This window comes from Drosophila biarmipes, chromosome X, assembly GCF_025231255.1.
Source record: "Drosophila biarmipes strain raj3 chromosome X, RU_DBia_V1.1, whole genome shotgun sequence".
NCBI classification, from domain to species: domain Eukaryota; kingdom Metazoa; phylum Arthropoda; class Insecta; order Diptera; family Drosophilidae; genus Drosophila; species Drosophila biarmipes.
The window spans coordinates 6,674,845-6,694,871 of NC_066611.1; the positions used below are offsets into that span (position 1 = coordinate 6,674,845).

Here is a 20,027-nt window from a genome sequence, read left to right on the forward strand (position 1 = left end):
ACTTCTGGCAAATATTAAAAATCTTTCTGCTGCCCAGCAGGTGGCTGCGCAGGGCGGCGCAAGTCGCAGGGCCCCACTAAATTTCAGCCGCTTTTCCCAAGTTTTCCTCTCCATTTTCCGGAGTGTGTTTGCCCAGGGGCGTCGCGTCGCGTCGCGCCGCATCGAGGACATCGCTGCATAATCCTTTGGCAAACACCCTCGTTACCTTGCGTATCCTTTTGCGCCGGGCTCAAGCAGCCGTCGTCACTCGACAAACACAATTAATAAGCGCTTGGAAAAATGTTTGAGGCGCTTATCGCGCGACGCTTTTCAGGCCTTTTCCCGCGCCCCTTCCCCCCTGCCCCCCCTGCCCCCTGCCATTTTCCATTTTCCGCAGGCTGACAGACAAATGCAGACTTGGCAAAATGGTGGGAAAACGCGGGGAAATGGGAAAACTCGACTGGAGAATGCCCTCTGAAAGGAGAGGAACTTGCCTGCGACTTGGCAAAGCAGGAAGCTTAGTTTTTATTTGCTACTACAGGGTTTTTCTTTGTCTATATTTAAATAGTAAATAAGGGAAATATTAAAAATAAAACAGGAGATTTTCTTATTTGAAACCTTTAATCTGCAAATTTGAAAGAAATCACCCTTTTAATTATACAAAAAATTTAAAAACATTTTTTGCAGCCTTGTTAATTATTTCGTAAAATTTATTTTAGGCTTTTAAACATTTATCCCAATGTTTCCCCCTTACTGATTATTTATGCCGCAGTTAAGCTCCACAGACCGCCAACCCTAATTAAATTCATTCAATCTATTCGCACAGGGTGTGCACGGGCGCCAATGTGTGTGCTTCTGCGGGCTGTGTAAATAATTAATCTAGAAGTGACAGCAATTAAAGGCGCTTTTCAAACTTGCCAAAACTGTAAATATTTAATAAGGGCCATAAACAGGGCTGGTGGGTGGTGGGTGGTGCTTGGGTGCCCCCCCTTTTGTCAAACACAGCGGCGTGCGGCATTTGCTGATAATGACGTCGTGGAAAGTCCCCCTTCCCGGAGTTTCCCTTTTTTCCCGTCGCGAAATTATCAACTCAACGGCTGCAAAAAAATAAACAACAAAAAAAAAAGGGACCAAGCGGTCTGTGCGACCCTTAATAATATTAATTCCGCCGTCATAACAAAAATTTAGCCTGGCAACTCGCAGGGAAAAAAATCAAAAGGATGAACCAGAGCGCAGTGAAAAATTCTTTGATCATTGGCAGTCGCCGCCCCTTCCCCCCATGGCCACGCCCCCTGGCGACTGGCTGCTCCCTCGGGGTGTTATTAGTCGCCCGACTTCACCCAGGGGGCCGGCGGAGGGTTAAGGCCGGGGCTGCGCTTCCATTTTGCAGAATCATCTGCCACGAGAGCGCGTAACTGATACGACCCCCCTCGCAAGGGCACCGCACGCCGCCCCTTTAGTTGCCATTTTTAGATAATTTACCTTTCGGTTTAGTCGCGAACTTGCAATTTGTTGGCCGCCCTAAGTGGGCGAAAAACGTGGCAATAAAATGGGGCGAAATGCACAAGACTTTGAGGGGGATTTGTGAAATTGTTAATTAAATATTCGCCGCAAGCTGAGGTTAGTCTGCAAAGTAAAAGAAGAACTTAATAGCTAAGAAACTTACATGCAGGCATTTTATGGAATAAATAAAAAAAATAATAATATTTATAAAAAACAAAACAAAAATAAGGAAAAATATGTTATGTAAATATTTGAAAAAAATCGTCAGCAATAAAAAAGTCTTCCCCCTATCTATTAAATTTATAAATAAAAAAAAGTGTACTATTTTATTTACAAAATAAAAACTGTTATAAGAAAAACGTAACATAAAATAGAAAAATATGTTTTATAAATATTTAAAATATTTTTTAGCAATTAAAAAGTCTTCAAGTTATATTTTATATTTTTCTATTATAAAAATACAGTGCATATTTTTTAATTCACCGAAAGCAAACTCTTCAAATATTTGTTGTCCTAAAATCTATTTCCCCCCACGTATTGCCAATTTTTCCTCCCTAAATTAACTTTAATGATTGATCTCTTGAGGGAAAAAATCCAAGTACTTGTTTCAATTTTCCTGGCCATTTTTTTTTGTAATAATTTTCATGTGCCCTCTTAATATTGCGTGCATTGGAGCATGGAAAATTCGAGGGGCATTTGGCCCCAAACCCTCTTCACAAAAGAAAATTGTGCAAAAAAAAGGAAAGGGATAGCAGAAAATGGAAATAAATCGTGTATAAAAAATTGTTCAAGGGGTTGCATTTTTGTTTGACAGCAGCGTTGGCTAAATTCTGCACCCTCCCCCTTCCAGCCGCCCGCCCCTGGCGTTTTCCACCCCCCCGTATCTGCGCCCCTGGATATCCTTTTGCTGCTTTATTCGCTTGTTGCTCTTACGCTCGATAAAAATTGCTCATACGCGTGGTAGATGAGTGTGTGTGTGTTTGAGTTTTCCCCTGTGGGCGTGATTACCTGCCTCCCCGCCACCCGCCGCCCACCGCCTCACCACCCACTGCCCTTTTTCGCCTCGTGTCCTGCGAAGAGCGGCAAAAGAAAATTTAATAAAAGCGCAAATTAATTTTGCGTCCAACCCTCGTTTTTCCTCCTATTTTCTTCCTCTTCTGTAGTTAGATACAAGTTTTGTTGTTGTTTGTGTTGTGCTCCGTAAAAGTTTTTCTCTTTTCCCTCGCTTTTCCTTCTTCTTTTTGTTTTTTTTTTTGCCTCCGCCGGCTTTTTCTTTTATTTTTGGCCAAGAGTTTGAGTTTGGCGCTGGCGCTTAATTTATGGTCTCTGGGGCGCTGTCTACAGATTTATGCATAATTTGTAAATGAAAGTCAGAAACTAATTAAATTGATTTGCCCCCTCTGCACCCTGCCCTCCAGCACACTGCCGCAAAATGTTGCCCCAAAACTTTCTTTGTCTGCGCCATCGCTGCGATTTTCCCTTTGTTTTTCATCTCGCTGCCTTTTGTCTCAGACAGGAGAAAAGAAAATTATGCTCAAAGGAAAGGCGGTTGCGGCAAATGCTAAAAAATACTGTATAGCTGGAAACATTTTAAAGTCCCGCGGAAAAGGTTTAAAGGTTTATTGTAAAAGAAATACAATTTACTGGCAAAAAAACAAGATTTAAAAGATATCAAAAATATATTATAAAGAATTTTATATTCCATAAAAAACTAACTATGATGATTGGCTTATAATCATCTTATCAATATCTATATGAGTTTCTTTTTTGTAATATTTAAATTATTAAAATATATTTTATTCTGATTATTAAATTCCTTTCTTTAAATTATCCAATAAAATCCATTATTTATAAAAAGTATATTATAAGATCTATCATTTTCTATAAGAAGCAAACTATACATAGCTTTTTAATATTAAAAAAATATATTAATTCTATTTTCTGGCATTGTTTTCTTTCCTAAAATAAGCAACTCTAATCCATTATTTCCAGCAATTATTTGACACTCTTGCGCTGGAAAAATCGTTGTTTTTCCCTTGGCCAATTCCAGCACTTCGCGAATGCGTGACAGGACAATGCAATTGCTCTGATTTGGTTGCACTTGCAGATGGTAATGTTGCACGTAGCCTTTTGCCACAGTTTGTTGTTCACCTAGATGCCCCGTCTCTTTCGCGCCCAGTATGGCTATCTCTCTCCATCCGCTTGCCGCTGCAGCTGTCCCTTTTCATTGTGTGTTATTATTGATTTCGCGCTTCATTTTTCTAGCACGTTTTCAGCGCTGCTTCACACACAGCGTGTAATTTTGTTTGGATTTATCTTGGTTGCCTCTCGCTCGTGCCATCTCTTTCTGCTCCTCTCATGCCCTCTCTTTCTCTTCTTCAACTTTCCGCCAGTGTGTGTGTGTGTGTGTGTGAGTGAAATTTGGCGAAAATCACGTTTTTGGTGGGCGTTTTTGTTAGTTTTCGCTTTGTGAGGCACGAATCCGATGACGGGGCAGCCAAGGGTTAAGGGGCAGGGCATGGCAGGGGGCAGAGTTAACCCAACAATGCCAGAAAAACTAAATTCATAGTTTTGTTCCACTTCCACTCAATATGCGAGTGTGTGTGTGTGTGGGTGGGCCATTGAAAACTTTGCACAAAATGCTCCATGGCCTCGAGGCTCGATCGTTTGTGCAGGGGAAAAGCAACTAAAATGAGAAATGAAAAAATAGGGAAAATAGTAGGAAAAGGGCAGAAAAGAGCCCTAGGAAAACCCAGGGAAATTTATCAAATTTATTTAACAGTCGTTGCTGCCACTTCCGTCAAAGGGAAATCTCTCAATCGATGTTGGTGAATATTTCACAAACTGTTTTCTATTCAAACAAAGGGTCAGTAATGATCAAAGAAAGGGGAATTATCATTTTTTGATTTAAAATAAAATAAAAAAATGGTTTATAAACTAAAAAAAATACATTTTTATGATGAAAGCAGCAATGGTCCTTCAACTCAATCTCAAATGCTGTCCCCGAACTGCACTTCTATTTTGATTTCGGGATTGCAGCTTGCCCAACTGGATTTATGTCCCTTTTACGCAAACCATGGCCATTGCCATCGCCACTGCGTTTTCCCCGATGGCCAGTGGAAAAACAGTATTTATTATCACAAAGCGGAATAAACAGAAACAGAATTTAATAAAAGCAAAACTTTTTCTGCAGCTGCTGCTGCTGCTGCTGCTCCTGCTGCTGTTGTTGATTGCAAATGAAATGAATATTATTTGATTGAATAACAAGAGTGTCGGGCAAAAAATAATTGCTGGCAATCTTTGTTATGCGTTGCTTTTAAATCCAAATTAAATTAAACAATCAAGCACACGCGCGCACACAAACACAAGTGCACACTCGCACTCACACTACTACAAACTGCCATTTTGAGTTACAAAATGCGCTGCACTTAAAAGTATGCAACATTTTTTGTGCGCTTTTTTTGCACCACTCCATATTGCGTGTGCACAACTTTCGTCGAGTGTCATGGTGGTGGTGATGGTGGTGGTGTGTGGAAAGCGGTGGAAAGTGGGGCGAACGTGGGGCGAAAGTGGGACTGCTGCTGTGGTTGGTCAACGGCAATAATAATGGCAACAATATACACACGAAGTGGAAAAGCGTCAGCACACACAAACTGCTGCCAAATGTATGCACAGGAAGCATTTGTAATGCCCCGCCAGCAGCGCGAGGAAGTTCCCCGGCCGGCTTTCTCCAGCCCCCTTTCTCCGATTCTCCCTCCCGCTTTTCCAACTTTCCCCCAGCTGTGCTTCCGCTGCTCTGTCGCCTGCTGGTCAAGCGATACATTCAAATTCGGCGCCACGAACTTGAAGGTACTTCTTTAAGTGGGTTTCAGATTGCAGAGGCAATATTTGCCTTAAATGAAACGTAATATCTGTTTGTTAATAATTGGATTAACTATCAGATTTACAAGAGTGTAAGCAAGTGTTTTTTGCTCTGCATGAAATTATACACATGGTCCTTTGAGCCGGATTTTTGCTTTATAAATGAGTTTCGTCCGTCCAAAGATGTTTAAAAACCTGTTTTCTTTATTAATTTGAAATAATAATAAAAATCTAATGTAATCATTTAACATACTATATTTTCGTAAATGTTTATAATATCAAATGAGAATGGTCCTCTGAGCCGGATTCTTTTTTGTCGATTTTTTTCATCTTCATCTACAATATCCACTGGTTATTCGACACCACCTGACTTTCCAGGGTATCAAACTTAGTGGCAACAAAACGTTGCGTGTGTGTGTAAGCCACGGGAGCTGGGGAAAATTGGTGGGACGGGGGTGGTGGAGCCTAACCCGCAGGGCCGCTTGGCAGACTGTTTATGGTTTTTGGCTACAACTTAATTTAAATTGTTTAATTCTATTATTGTTGCTAATAAATCACAGGCACAGCTTGCGCTGCTCGCTGGCTGGCTTAGTATTTGCTAAGCTGTCCCGAGCTCACACAGATACTCACACACGCACACAGAGGCACATTTGTCTTGTGCCTGCTGGTGTAAGCGGCTTTCTGTGCTCCCGTCTCTCTCGCTCTCGGCCGCTGCAGCCGTCTCTCTCGCTCCCCAGACCCCAGGGTGCCATTCATTGTTCTGTTTTGCATTCGTGCCGTCCCTTTCGCGCCATAAATTACACTGATCTAGTAACTTTTGTGGCAAAAACTCGTAAATTTGCAGCTTGATTTTTGGTTTTCTTTTTCCCTTTTCTTTTTTTTCCAAAATTTTGAATATGAAATATCAGACAGAACTTTTGGGATTATTTTAGGGCTAGCTGGGTGCAATATACAAGTTTATTCGATGGTCACGGGAAAGAATGGAAAAATATATGTAAAAAAATAATACAAATAAAGGAACCCGCACACAACAACCGCATGTCAAATGCAGGCCAAATCGCTGAGGACGGGGGCGGTGGGGGCGTGGCACACGCTTGACCAGCCGGCGACCGCTTGACATGGCCATAAATAACAAAGCCAAAATGGCGGCCAAAGCGGAGAGCCGCAGCCAAAAAAAAAAAATCGGAAGAGGGAAAAAAATCCAAATACAAATACGATGAAACCCAAAAACCAAAGCGGGCCAAAAGCAAAGCGGAGAGATACGAATAGGGCCAAATGTGATATGTCAAATGCACGCGACAGCAGCTGACGATGAGCCCGGTACAATGACAATGATGTTGGTCGGTCGCCCGGGCTGGGAATAAGAATAACCATGGCCCCGAAAAGGTCCTCGAAAGGGGTTAAATCGCGAGCCAGCCACTGGCTTTCGAGGCAAAAGTACTGGGAAATTCGAATTTTAAGCTCCGCCATTGAAGCTATTAAACTGTTGAAATATGGAAACGTCTTTAAAGTATTCAATTAATTTTTAAAATATTTTCTAGAACAAAAATCATGTTGGAAGTTACTTAAATTCCTTACAATACAAGAGACTATTAGGTATAAATACCCAAGTACAGTACCTTTTGCCGTCTTAAAATTATAAATAAACAAAAAAGTGTTTATTTTCACCTTTTTTTTTGGGAAAAATACAAACATTCAATGTTATGCACAATTCAACAATGAAAAGCTTACTCCATAGGAAATACACCTTAGTCTGAGCTATTAAACTAATATTTCTAAATATTTTAGAAAGTAAAGAAAGATAAAATAAAATTCCCAAGAATTCAAAATATTAGCTTCATAAATAATACAAGTGTTTGCCTTAAAAGTATACGCTCAGAAAACTCTCTATGACTTGGCAGTTGGCAAATAAAATGTCTCAAAAATATGTGAAAATCAAGAGAAGAATATGTCTGAATAAAATTATAAATAAATGGGTCAATACTAACGAAAAGATCTTAGCAATTTAAAGTTAAACAATAGCCCTTCAATAATAGTGACAATATCTCAAACTACGTCTATCTTTTCGCTTCATAAAAAATAACGCGTGCTTCTGAGGCGCGAAAAAAGTGCAATTTCTGTTGCATACTTGCGGGCGGCGCCTGGAAATGGCAGCCACGCACACAGGCACACTTACGCACACACACGCACTGGAATTTCCAACAATGGCGGCAGTTATCGAGAAATGGCAGCAGCGACTGCATTTCCGCTTAATGCTGAGCGATAATAAAACACAAACAGCAACAAAAATCGCCCGACTGCCGGTCGGGGATAATGAAACCTTTTCTCTTTTTTTATTTTTTTGCATTTTTCGCTCAACACATTCCCCATTTGCGATTCGCCATACAATGGTTGCCGCACACAACACACACACACACATGCATTGATTTATGTTTTTTAATTTAAAATTTCCGCATCACTTAACCGTTAAAAATAATAATAACAATAACAGCGGGCCGGGGCAACAACAATAAGCCTTTGTCCGCGGGGATGCGATTTAAATATTGTAACATCGCCAAACGAGATGCGAGAGCCCAATGTGGAGCGAAAAGTTTCGCACATGTTTTAATTTCCGCATTACAAGCAACAGTGCACTGGGAGAAAAGGAGTGTCCAGAATTTTAATCACAATTTTTACAAGGAATTTTTGAAGCAACAATTGATAAACAACTTTAATTGGATCATTAAAAAAAATCGTTAAGCCACAGAAATAAATATTGGGCTAAATTTCAATTTTCAAATATGATCTATTATAATATTATATTGTTATGCTTAAATCAAGGAATATTTATAAAGATATTTCCCATTATTTCATAATCGTTTAAGGTGCCTAAATAGGATTCCCAATAATTGTAGAATATGGAATTGCTGTAATGAATTTCTGCGTGTTTAATTTTGTTAGCATTGAAGCCTCATCTAAGCTGATTTCGTTGAAATAAGCCAAAGAAGGGTTTTACAAATTTTAAAACGGTCTTGCACAGAAAAAAGTTTTTTTTTTTTAATAACTGATTAACTAATTAATATATCATGAATAAGAATACGTGCAATATTTTTAAGTATTAAGAAACAATTAAGGAACGGAAAAAGAACAATAATTTGATTTTTTCACTTTCACTCTAACATATATTACAACTTGCATTGCCCACTTGCTCTCCAAGTGCACCGCCCCCAAAATTGCGAGTCCCTGGCTAACCGAGTTATCCATCTTTTCCGCCTTTTCCAGACTGGGTGGCCACCCACAGCAGATGCCCCAGAGTATGTCAACTGGCAGCAACACAATCGGCCACGGGGGCATCGATCGCGGCGGCGTCGGCCTGCCGATGGGCGCCGGCACAATGCCCGGCGGCGTGGGCGGCGGCGGCCAGGTGGGCGGGCCCGGAGGACCGCAGGTGGGCGTCGGACCGCCCGGGAGCGGTAACGGTGGCAATTGCCAGATAAGCGGCTCACAGCCGCTGGTCATGCCCGGATTCCCGTTGCGTAATTCCCACTCAGCGCACGCACCGCATTATTCGCCATATTCGCCATCCAGGTATGTAGTAACTTGCGAAGCGGCAAAAAAACGCATTTGGGCGCAGCCACGCCCCCTTATCTGACCCCCCTCTCCACCCCCAACATTGCCCCGGGGTCACAGTGAACACTCCACGAGTGACTGAGCGTTAAATTGACTGAGAAGTGGGGGTGCACTGGATATGACTTTCCAGTCAACTGGTTCTGTTCAAGTGGAGGCTGTTTTTCCTCGTGCGCTGTTAGCTGGGATAACCTTTATATTTTCGGGAGTTTTTCCTTATTTTTTTGTGGCCAACTTAAGGTAGTAAAATATTATAGAGACTTTTGAACTGATTTTGTTATTTTTCTGTAAGCATTACTTTAAAAAAATTATATATTATAAACATTTTTTGGCCCTGATTTACTACTTTTTTTATTAGTATTTTTTGTTTAAGAAAATTCCGCTTGAAATCCTTGATTAAAAGTAGAATTAATTAATATATATTATTTATTTATTATCATTGTATTTTGCTTGTTCATAAAAAATGTTAAGTAAATTATAATAATTATATATTTAAAATTTCTTTTGGTGCTAATTTACTACTTTTTTTTATTACTATTTTTTGCTTAGGAAAATTCAGCCTTAAATCTTAGAGTAATAGTAGAATTTAATAATATATATTATTAAATTATTATTACTGTATTTTGTTTTTTAATGCCAATTAACTAAAGATAAATAATTTTCTAGCACTTAAAAAAGTTCAGATATTACTAAAATAGTTTTTGTTGTCAACTTCATAAAGGATATTTCTTATGTTATTTATTTTAACATAAAGTAAACTATTTTTTAGGCAAAATATGCCTCTCTAGAAGCGCCAAGTTGCCACAGACACTCCTGCCAGACTCGCCCTACACGGACAACCATTTTTCTCCATCAAAATTGACAAGACTACACGGTCGTTTTACATTTTGGGCAATCGAAATATCACAATGGGGTTAATCGGGACTCTGAGCTTGGCCCACAAGGTGTGCAGTGCCCATTGGCTGCGGGATGCGAGCCAGGATGCGGATGCGCCAGGATCCAGGACTCGTGGTCGCCTTCCGAAATGGCTTCGCCACCACCGGCAGCAGGTCCATGCGGTGGCCAGCCCAAATCGGGAGACTCTCGACTCCTGGGCCCGAATTCACAAGGTACCATCGCGCGATTATTCCTATTCCGACTCCGATTCCGAGACGGAATCCTATCCGGGTCACGGCGATTTCGATGGCAGCAGCAGGACCATGGAGGCCAGGAGATGCAACAGCTGCGAGTCCCTGGAACTCCGCCAGCTGGTCAGCTGTTGGTGGCCCCTGAACATTTGCCACGACATGCGGGCGAAGCTCCACCAGATTGTGGAGCACTCGGCAGACATGAAGATGGTCTGGCCATCAGGATCCAATGCAGATATCGTAGGGATGGCCAGGACGTGCACAGATTCTCCCGCTAGATGGAACTATTTTCGGTTTTAAAAGTGTTGTAACTCATGGTCGTGCAGCAATGCCTCATCATAATAAATTTAAGCTTGAGTATAGGCAACTCTCAGAGTTTTGTAGAGAAAAATGTGACTCATTTTTAATTGAACTGAGAACTATGAAACATTTTTACTTATGTTAATAGACCACTAACTTTTAGCATAGCACAGTAACATTTTGTGTATTCCTTTGAAATAGCTCCTTTAAAGATTTCCTCCTTGTTTACCTTAAAGACTTAGTAAGTCAACGTAAAGCAGAAACTTCTTCGCAGTTCAGAGCTCCCTAGTTAGTGCCTAACTCCTTAAGGAATTTTCCCCAAGGGTTTCCACTCAGCTCCCTGTTGTTTTTCGTTTATTTTTTCTTTTTTTTCCCTGCTCCTTCACCGGGTTGAATCACCTTTGAAGGCCTGACTCGGACACTTTCGAGTCTAACCCAATTCTGAGCAACTTTCGAAAGTTGCCAACTCAAGAATTGTTAATTCTCTTTAAGCTGGGACCACGCCCCCTCCGGACGGCCCGGTTTTCCCCCTAAAATTTCGTAACTCCCTTCGTCAGCGTTTCGCTCAACTTTTACGCAATTAGAGGCGACCACGCCGAAAGACTTGACAGCTCTGCCTGCGGCGGCTTAGACTTGTTGGCTGTATGTGTGATTAACACCCTTTTTTGGGGGCGAGAATGTAGTGGGCGCAGGGGGACAAGTGGGGTGCCCGAAGGGAGCTGTGGTCTTTGTCCTCAGTCTTGTGCATCATTTTGCATGCGTTGCCTTTTTTGGTTGGGAGCTTTATTAAAAAAGTTGCCAGCTGTTGCCGGCAGTTGACAAACTCATTGGCGCACTAACTCTGCGTTTTTGGCATGCAGAGAAAATATGAGAAATTTGGAAAAGTGCGCTTCCCTAAGGTAGTTTTCTATAACTATAATTAAATATAGCAAATAGTATTTTAAAAGCAGCGGATTGCATGGTCACACTGCCAGGCGCATGGTCACACCTTGCTTCCTTTAGGGCACATGGTCACACTAATCGATTAAAACCAGTAAAATCAAGGAAACTGTTGGGTTATTGTACTTTGTAGAGTTTAGATAGATCGTTTTCCTCATCCACAAGCTTAGAATTTTTTTCTCCGTGCTCTCCCTTGATTTTCCTAGCTGTATGCGAAACGTGTTTGTTTGGTTGGCTGGTTTCTGTGGTCCTTGTGATATGTCAAGCGTCTAAAGCCACAGGACAGAGTACGGGATATGTGGGGGACAGGACGTGGACATGGAGGCGATGGGGGCTAGTGGCTTTATTCCTGTCTTGCGGTCGCCCCCCGCCCCCCTTTGTTAATTACAAATGCATTGCTCAGTTTGCTTAACGCTTCTATCTGCCATCCCACTATCTACCATCTCTCATCATCGTTCTTCTTTTCTCCTTGTGTACTTTTTGCAGGTTTCACATAGATAAACGCTGTCAGCACCGATGTTCCTGGAAATGCTTGAGCATCGCCTTAATATTCGTATCCGTCGTCCTAACCGCCATGTTGGCATACTTTGCAGGTAAGAAGAACTTCCGGCTAAAAACATCGGACATTGCCATAATGGCAACACGGTTAATGAAAAATACACATGACACGCACACACCCCGGCACCGAAACACGGTCATATGTATTCGCATACCTGGACAAATATTCGCTCAGTGTATACATAAGTGCAAACTACAAACAAGCTATAACAAGGCAAATACATCAAAGTGTTTGCATTACATTAGCGTTAAATGGTGTTAACTTACACACACACACACCGGCGAGCTAAGAAAGCCAACACGGAGCGTTGGCCTAGGTAAACACATATACGTGTAAATACACTGGGAGAATAAGTAATAAGGAAAAGTGTTGATTATCTAAGACTAATTTGAGAGAGATCAGAAATCATTTACATCCTAGTTTCAGAATATTTTATTCCTGATTAGCAAATATATATCATATTTGCACCGATTATTTAAGAGTAATTTGTTCTTGATTTACAAATATATGTATTTTTTATGACTTAAGAGTATTTAATTCCTGATTCTGAAATGCTTATACAATACCTTAACATATTATTTTAGCTATGATAATTTAAGGTTATTGAATTTCTGATTAGCAAAAAGATCAATCATATTTTCACAGATTATTCAAGAGTATTTTGTTCTTGATTTACAACCAGATATGTAATATTTTCACAGTTTTCTGAAATATATTATTCGAAGTCAATTTGATAAACTAACAATTCTTAAATATTGCATTATTTATTTTGTTTCCATGTTGTAAATGAAATTTAGGATTTAAATCAAGAACTAAGTTCCTCATTTTATTTTCCCGGTGTATCCACTTGATGTATAAATTCCTGGGCCGCCTCAAAATGTTAATTGATAAATGTGCCGACTGCTGGTAGAGAATCCTGCACAATTGACAAGCAATTAGAAACCGCATCCCTCGCAGCCGAGGTCGAAGTTCGATGGCATCAGAAAAACCGCCACATCGATTGACAAGCCATGACGATGATGATGTCACTCCTAAGGAAGCCCCTAAAATCGAATTAAATATTGTTTGTTTTCTTGGTTAGCTTTAACTACCTTACTTTTGCAGCAAAGCAAACAATTAGCAAACAAAAGACGTTAATAGGGTTAATAATACTAGTTTTTCAACAAAATGTTAGCTTTTTAATGATCCAAATATGGTATACAATTAAATGGCTTTTGAATTACTGCAGCAAAGTTATGCTTTTCCTGTCGGATAGCTCACCTGCATTGGCAACAGATATTAAAATGGCTTTTTAATGTCTTCCCCCTTTCACAAGTTGCACTCGCCGCATCCGAGGGATACTTTTCCCCTATTTTTTTCGGATGCTCTCCCTCTATTTTCCTGTTTTTCCTGCTGCTTTTTGTTTACAACTTGATAATTAAACACGTTTTGTGCCATCCCTGGCTGCTGCCTTCCAAATTATATTTACAGGTCAATTTAATTCTTTTTGCCCATTTCTCTTTTCTGCTCCGGCGAACCCTGGGCTCCCCCGAAAACCCCTTCCACACCCCACACCACGCCCCTGCCTGTCTGTCCGTGGGTGCCTTGTTGTACTTGTTTTTGGACCGGCAAAAACTTTGCACATTAAAATATGTAAATTTTAATTTGAAACAAAAGGGTTGACGGCTGGCAGGCAAGTCAGCCCTCGCCAACCGTTGACGGCGATGGCGACGATGACGACGCCTGCTCAGCCACCTTGAAGCCCCCCTTTTTCGGCCCTTTCCGACCCCCCTGGAAATGCTGCTGCGGTGGCCGCTGTGCCCCGGCATTTTATCTAGTGAAACATTGGCACAACTTTTTGGACACTTTTAGCGTCTGTGCGTCGACATCTGGGCTGCCAGGTTCTTCTCACTTTTCCAGATTTTCCGATGGGGGTTTCTTCTCTGTTTTTTTTTTGATAAATCCTACGCGAAGGCATTCAAATTTATGTGGCTGAACTTCAGGTTCAGCTTCGAAGGGAAAGAAAGCAAGCCTTTCGTGTGCGGAATTTGTTTGGGCGAGTGATTTGCGTTGTTTTCCCTGACGTTTTGCAGGTAAACAAGTTGGCCGGAAATCGCAGAATGATTGTTGTTCACAAATTGAAAGGGAAAATTTATTTAGGAAAATAATTTCACTCTGATTTTAGCTTTAAATACATTTTTATAAGCCTTTCTGAGACTTGGGGTTCTAAATTCATTGAAAAATAAATAAATATGACTACAGGGTTTTAGAGGCTATTTATGGGATTACAAGTTAGGCTTAAATTTTGCAATATTTTATTTTTTTTGAAACACTTTCATTCATTAAAATGTTGGCCAATTGTTTTTTAGCCTGGTTTTAATCTTTTTAAAGCCAATTTAGGGGATTTCAAGGTAAAACAACATATCAAAATATATATTAATTATTTTCATATTTAAATATTTATTTACTTGTATTAATCTTATGAATTTTCCCGGGTGATGTTCACTCCAAACTTGAGCCCCACATTTCTCCTGCTATCTGCGCACTTTCTCCGTGGCGCTCCCGCCCCTTTCCCCACTTTCTCCCTGCGTTTAATTTATTATCTACGCAGAAGAAGCAGCAGCAGCTGCTCGAGAGAAGGCGGCACTGATTTACAGTTGGCTAAAAGCTGCGGCTTGTTTGGTGGGTGGTTGGGTGGTTTTATGGTTGCATGGGCGGGGGCTTAAGGGGGGCTTTCTGGGCGGCAAGGTTGTTGTTCCTGCTGTTGATGGGGCTGCGGTGTCACAGGATTGCAAGTGAACGAAAACAAATTTACAACAAACCACGGGAAAAATATATATGTGATGCCACTTGGCACATGGCACCCCAGACCGCCCCCTCTCAATCGCCATCGCCCGCTCCCCTGCCTCGCGCCCGCCCCCACCCCTTTTTTTGGCACAAAATGAATTTAAGTTGAAAAGTTGTGAACATTTTGTGGATTGGGGGTGGCATTTTTGGGGTGCTGCGTGTGGATTTCACTGATTTAATTGTTGGCAGCCAGCAGCAGCACATGCTTGAAATTTATCTTTTAAAAATAATGTATTAATTTTTGTGGCGCCCCTTGCTCCGCCTTCGCCTTCGCCTCCGCCTTTCCATTTAACCGCCATAAACTCATTTGTGTAAAAAGCTTTTTGTTCAGTGCGTCTCTGTGTGTGTGTGTGAGTGTGGCAAATGAATTTACGCTTTTCCTCTGTATTTTCACGGTATCTTTCTGTGTGTGTTGTTGTGTGCCTGGGGGTCGTTTTTCGGTTGAATAGTTTTAGAAACTGTGGGGTTAAGATACAGACTGGGGAACAGGTGAACCAGAAATTAATTTACCTCATTTTTATATACATATTTCGGTTGTAGTCCAACTTTTTGCCCTCTCATCCTCGCCGCCTGTCGCCCGCCGCCTGCTGTTTGCTTAATAATTTTCTATTAATTAAGGGTTTCGTTTCGCCATAAAATTAGCCAGCACTTGCGGTTGCCGAGAGTCAGCTGTTTCGGGGCATTTAAAATGATACATATTTGCGTAGCTACAGCCAGGCGGAGGCGCAGGAAACTGTATAATTATATACAAATATGTGAGGCCCATTGTCAGTTAATTAACAGGCAGACAGCTTGCGTTCGCTTGTTTGCCTTGTCAGCCTCACGAGTTGTTCTCTTTAATTTGATTTACATACTGTCTCCATTTTGCCACGCCCGCCCCGCCCCCTTAGACAAACAATCGGCCAAATGATGAGGGGAGAAGGCCGGGCCTCGACCGAATTAACATAAAAAGCTGCGAAAATAAAATGTGTATTTTCTGTTGCCTACTTATGAGGGCAGCGCCGGGGAAGCAGCTGCGTCGCTGGGGGGGTGTGTGTGTGTGTGTGTGGATATGATGGGGGTTCAAGGATCTTGAAATGGCTCAGGCCGTTGGAAAATATTATTATGGGTGTGTAAATAACAATATTAGACCCAATATAACTAGTAAAATTGGTTGCCTAAACTAGCTTTACGTGTCTGATGTTGGCAAATCCCATATTTACAATCTGCTCTAGCCTTTGCCATTTAAAATAAATAATGATATAAGTAAAAAAGAATCAACTTCATACACAGAAAATTATCTCAGTCAGAAACCATAAGTAAAATATTAAAATAAATTTTTAAATAATATTATTATTATATTATTAAAAGCTGGGACTTAAAAAGTGCATCAAAAATAATCTCTAGATACTTCTTTTTTTAAGTTCTTTACTATACAGTGAGATTATAATATATATTAAAATATTAATAATCAAAGGGACTTCAATAATTATAATATATATTATAATTCAAAGGTACTTCCATATAATATTCTGTTGCTTAATCCTACTTACTATGGAGTATAATTAACCCAAAGAACTCGGACATTTCCGCTGCCCGCCCGATGATGTCATAATAGGCCCGAGATAAATGTTATTATGCTTGGAAATGAAGCATTTTCGCCTGTTTCCCTGGCTGGCAAAGTGATGCCGCCTGACAGCTGAAAGTCCACATTTGCACATTTGCGTATGATGCACATGCAGCGATCTGCATGCAGCTGTCATATCTGTCCCGATAATCGACCGCAGTGTCAGCAGAGTGGGGGCCAGAGCGAGAGGGAAGAGCTGGAGATGCGTGGGAAAGGGAGGGAAGGGGCGGTGACAGCGGAGGGAGAAGTGCAACCGCAGCAGCATCCACTGCCACATCCACCACCCAGAAAGTTGCATAAATGTTTGCCCAGCGATTTACAAATGTGCCACTTTCTATCACAACAAAGGCAGAAAGAGCAGGACGGCAGCACTTGGTGCGAAAGAGACGGGGCGAGGGGCGGCAGAAGGAGACGGCAAGTCAGACAGACAGACAGACTGAAGGCAGTTAATATGCTTGACTGGCAGCTGTACCTTTTCAGGATGCGCATTGCAGTAGTTATCGGAAATAGGTTAATCGATTTTTAAGCGGATAACTATCGGAAACTCATTCGATATGCACTGTTTCACAGACAGACGGAGGCCCGCCACGCCCCCTTTTCCGACACACTGTTCCCCTGAAGAATGCACGGCAAGAAAAACTTATTTCACATAATAACTTATGTTTGTTTTTAAGTACTGCAAAATTATCAACATACTTATTTTCAATTCGATTGATTTAACATAAAAGCGGGTAAAAGTTTTTGCCATTCTTAAACAGGAAAATTTAAATGTAGAATATTAGAGAATTCACAGACAAACTCATAGAGGTATCACACTTCAAAATCGGTGTCTAATAAATCAAGTTATGGAATATAGAAGTTCAGCTTTGGGTCCCCATTCCGAAAGCCATTGGAAATACTTAAAAATCGGACATGAAAATGGGTTAAAATTTTGACCCTCCTTAAAACGGAAAATTTTAATGTAGAATTTTAGAGATTTCAGAGACAAGCTCATAGAGGTAACAGAGGTATTTAAAATTGGTATCCAATTACCCAAGTTACAGATTTTGGAAATTCAGTTTTGGGGTCCTGTACTAAAAGCAAGAGTAACTACGGAAAAATCTGAAATGAAAATGGGTCAAAATTTAGACCCTCTTAAAAAATCAATATTTAAATGTAGAATAACAGAGAATTCAACCAAAAATTCATAGAGGTATCAACCTTTGAAATCGGGATCCAATTACCCAAGTTAAGGATTTTGGAAGGGCAGCTTTGGGGTCCCATAGTGAGATCCATGGAATTACGAGAAAACCGGTCATGAAAATGAGTTAAAATTCGTACCATCCCTAAAAAGGAGAATTTAAATGTAGAATATTAGAGAATTGAAAGACAAACTCATAGAGGTATCACTTTTAAAAATCGGGGTCCATTAACCCAAGAAAATGGCTTAAAATGATGACCGTAATTTTGAAATACATACTTTTTTAGTTTCTTCATAAGGCCTATAATTATTTCTCTCTGTGTTTTTGGCCATGCCAACTGGCGAAGTGCGTTCGTGCATTCATCTGTGTTGAAACTCCAGTGCGGAGCTTCCCTCGCCACTGCCCCCCCTGAAAAATTTCCTGGCTACGTCACTGCACCACCAGCTGTGTGGTTGCATGCCTTACTGCCTTTGCTTTTGCTTTTGCTTTTGCCTCTGCACTTACTGTACTATAAAGCTGCTGCAATGACCCCATGGGGCTTATTCCGCACTGCTCTTACTCGCCAGCCCGCTCTATATTTTCCTAGCCATCCCGCCTGGAAAACCCCGCTGGAAAAACCCAACAACTGACCCCCTTTAACATCTTATCGGCGTTGTCATTTACAGCAGCTGGCCTTGTAGTTTATGCGATTTTATTTTCATTTCACTTTGCGTTGCGGTTTGCTGGAAATTTAATTTGTTGCTGCCTTTGGCTCTGTTGCGGTTTTCCCAGCCACGCCCACATTTTCCGAGGGCCGTGCAACTGCGAAATGCGAACTAGATGTGCACAGTGGGCGAAGGCTGGGGCGGCCCCCTCAAAGTCTGCGATTGCAAGTAAGGGAATGCATATTTCCATGGAAAATTCAGGCGTGGTCTAAGCCAGCTGTAAGCCGATTATGCCAGCTGTTATTATTATGGCCAATGGAAGGTCGTCTTAGCCGCTCGAAAGGTAACTAACTGGGTGCGCACTTAATTACCGAGATGCAACTAAGTAGCCTAGCATTAATTACACTGAGGCTGCTAAAGTTGCTGTGGATTTAAAGGTAATTTATTAGGTATTTTAATTAAAATTAAAATAAATAAAAATTAATAAATTGAAAGGGTGCAAAATCGGTTTAATGCAATTAAAAAGGTGTAAAAGAGTATGCAGCCATAAATTTGCAGTTAATCTCCATTCACTATAGGAAGTTGGCAATTTTTATTGCATACTTTAAGGCACACTTTAAGTGATTTTAAGGTTCTAGTGATTTTATTTTCAAATTTAGCTTAAAAATGCTTTTAAAATAATAATATCATCTAGGCGTCCGTGAAATGTCCAACTAAACAATTTCCACACATTTTATTTGAGTATGGTTTCCCCCTTTGATGACTTCTTCCGCAGTAATTGACTTTTGCCTTGGCTGCTTTTTTCCAATTTCGCCATAGACAAATGCCCCCGTCGACCGCAAAAGTGTCCTGTCAAATGCACAACAATCGTTCAATCGACTGTGGCTTCACTGTACCGAGCTGCCAATTAGTGAATGGAATTGTTCATTTTTCTGCGGTTTCCCTTTGCGCCTAACGAATTATGCAAAGCACTCGGAAATTGTCCTGCTCGCATTTCGTGTTTCCTTTTTGGGGCTGCAAAAACATGGGAAAAACATGGGCGTGGGGCGTGGCAGGAAGCCGGGGGGCCGGGCCAATCATCCGGAAATGCGAACGTCACGCACAACCGCAACAAAGAAAGTCAATTAGCAGTGGGGAAAACTCCGAAGAATGTTGGTGGGAAAGCCGAGAAAAACAAGCTGGTTTCAATTAATGCGTAGGCCGCAAACAATTTGCCTAAAATCGTTCGTTCAAAAGGTGGCAAACAAACACACTCGCACAAGACCATATCGAAAGACATTTCAATTTAAATTACATAAAACGCACAAGCACACGAGTTATTCGCAAAAAGGACATTTGTCACTTTCAGCTGTAATGGCCGCAGGGCGTGCTGCTTTCTCCTCCTTTCCCCGGCCCGGCCGCCTTTCTCTCCTTTCGCCCAAAAAGGTGTGCGCATGTCGTTTAAATAAATTATTTTCCTCAAGGAAGTGCAATTAAGAAAATGTTTCATAAATTTCCCAGCCGTTGTAACTTTTGCCTGACCCTGACACTGGACGTTTGGACATGGTTTTTGGGCTTCCATGGGCTTCCAGCTCTCCGGCTCTCCGGTTCTTCAGCCCGGCAGGAGCAATTAGTCCTAGTCCTGGCCGAAAGCCTGACGATGTGTCTCATTAGGCGAGCACGAGGACGAGAACTCTTTTATTCATGGGCCAGGACTCGAAAGCGGAGAGGAGCTTCTAAAGTTTATTGCCCACTTCCCGAGGGCGAGGGGCGGAAATAATTAATCGAACACATCCGTTGCACACCCTTTGAGCCAGCAACTGGAGCAGAACTTGAGTGGGTCTAAAAATAAAGCCAAGGGAGTGCCTCGGCCCGCCCACATAGGAAAATGCTATAAAAAATATCGCAGAGGGGCAG

General features: G+C 41.3%; 1 protein-coding gene across 5 annotated transcripts in view; it reads left to right on the forward strand.

Moving 5' to 3' along the window:
* Window positions 1–20,027, forward strand: part of LOC108024497 (teneurin-a) — a 146,942-nt gene that overhangs the window by 69,824 nt on the left and 57,091 nt on the right. For all 5 annotated transcript variants that reach the window (XM_017094432.3, XM_017094431.3, XM_017094433.3 and 2 more), the window contains 2 exons: window positions 8,605–8,910; window positions 11,802–11,908. In XM_017094432.3, the coding sequence (XP_016949921.1) occupies window positions 8,605–8,910; window positions 11,802–11,908 (413 nt within the window). The remainder of the gene's footprint in view (window positions 1–8,604; window positions 8,911–11,801; window positions 11,909–20,027) is intronic.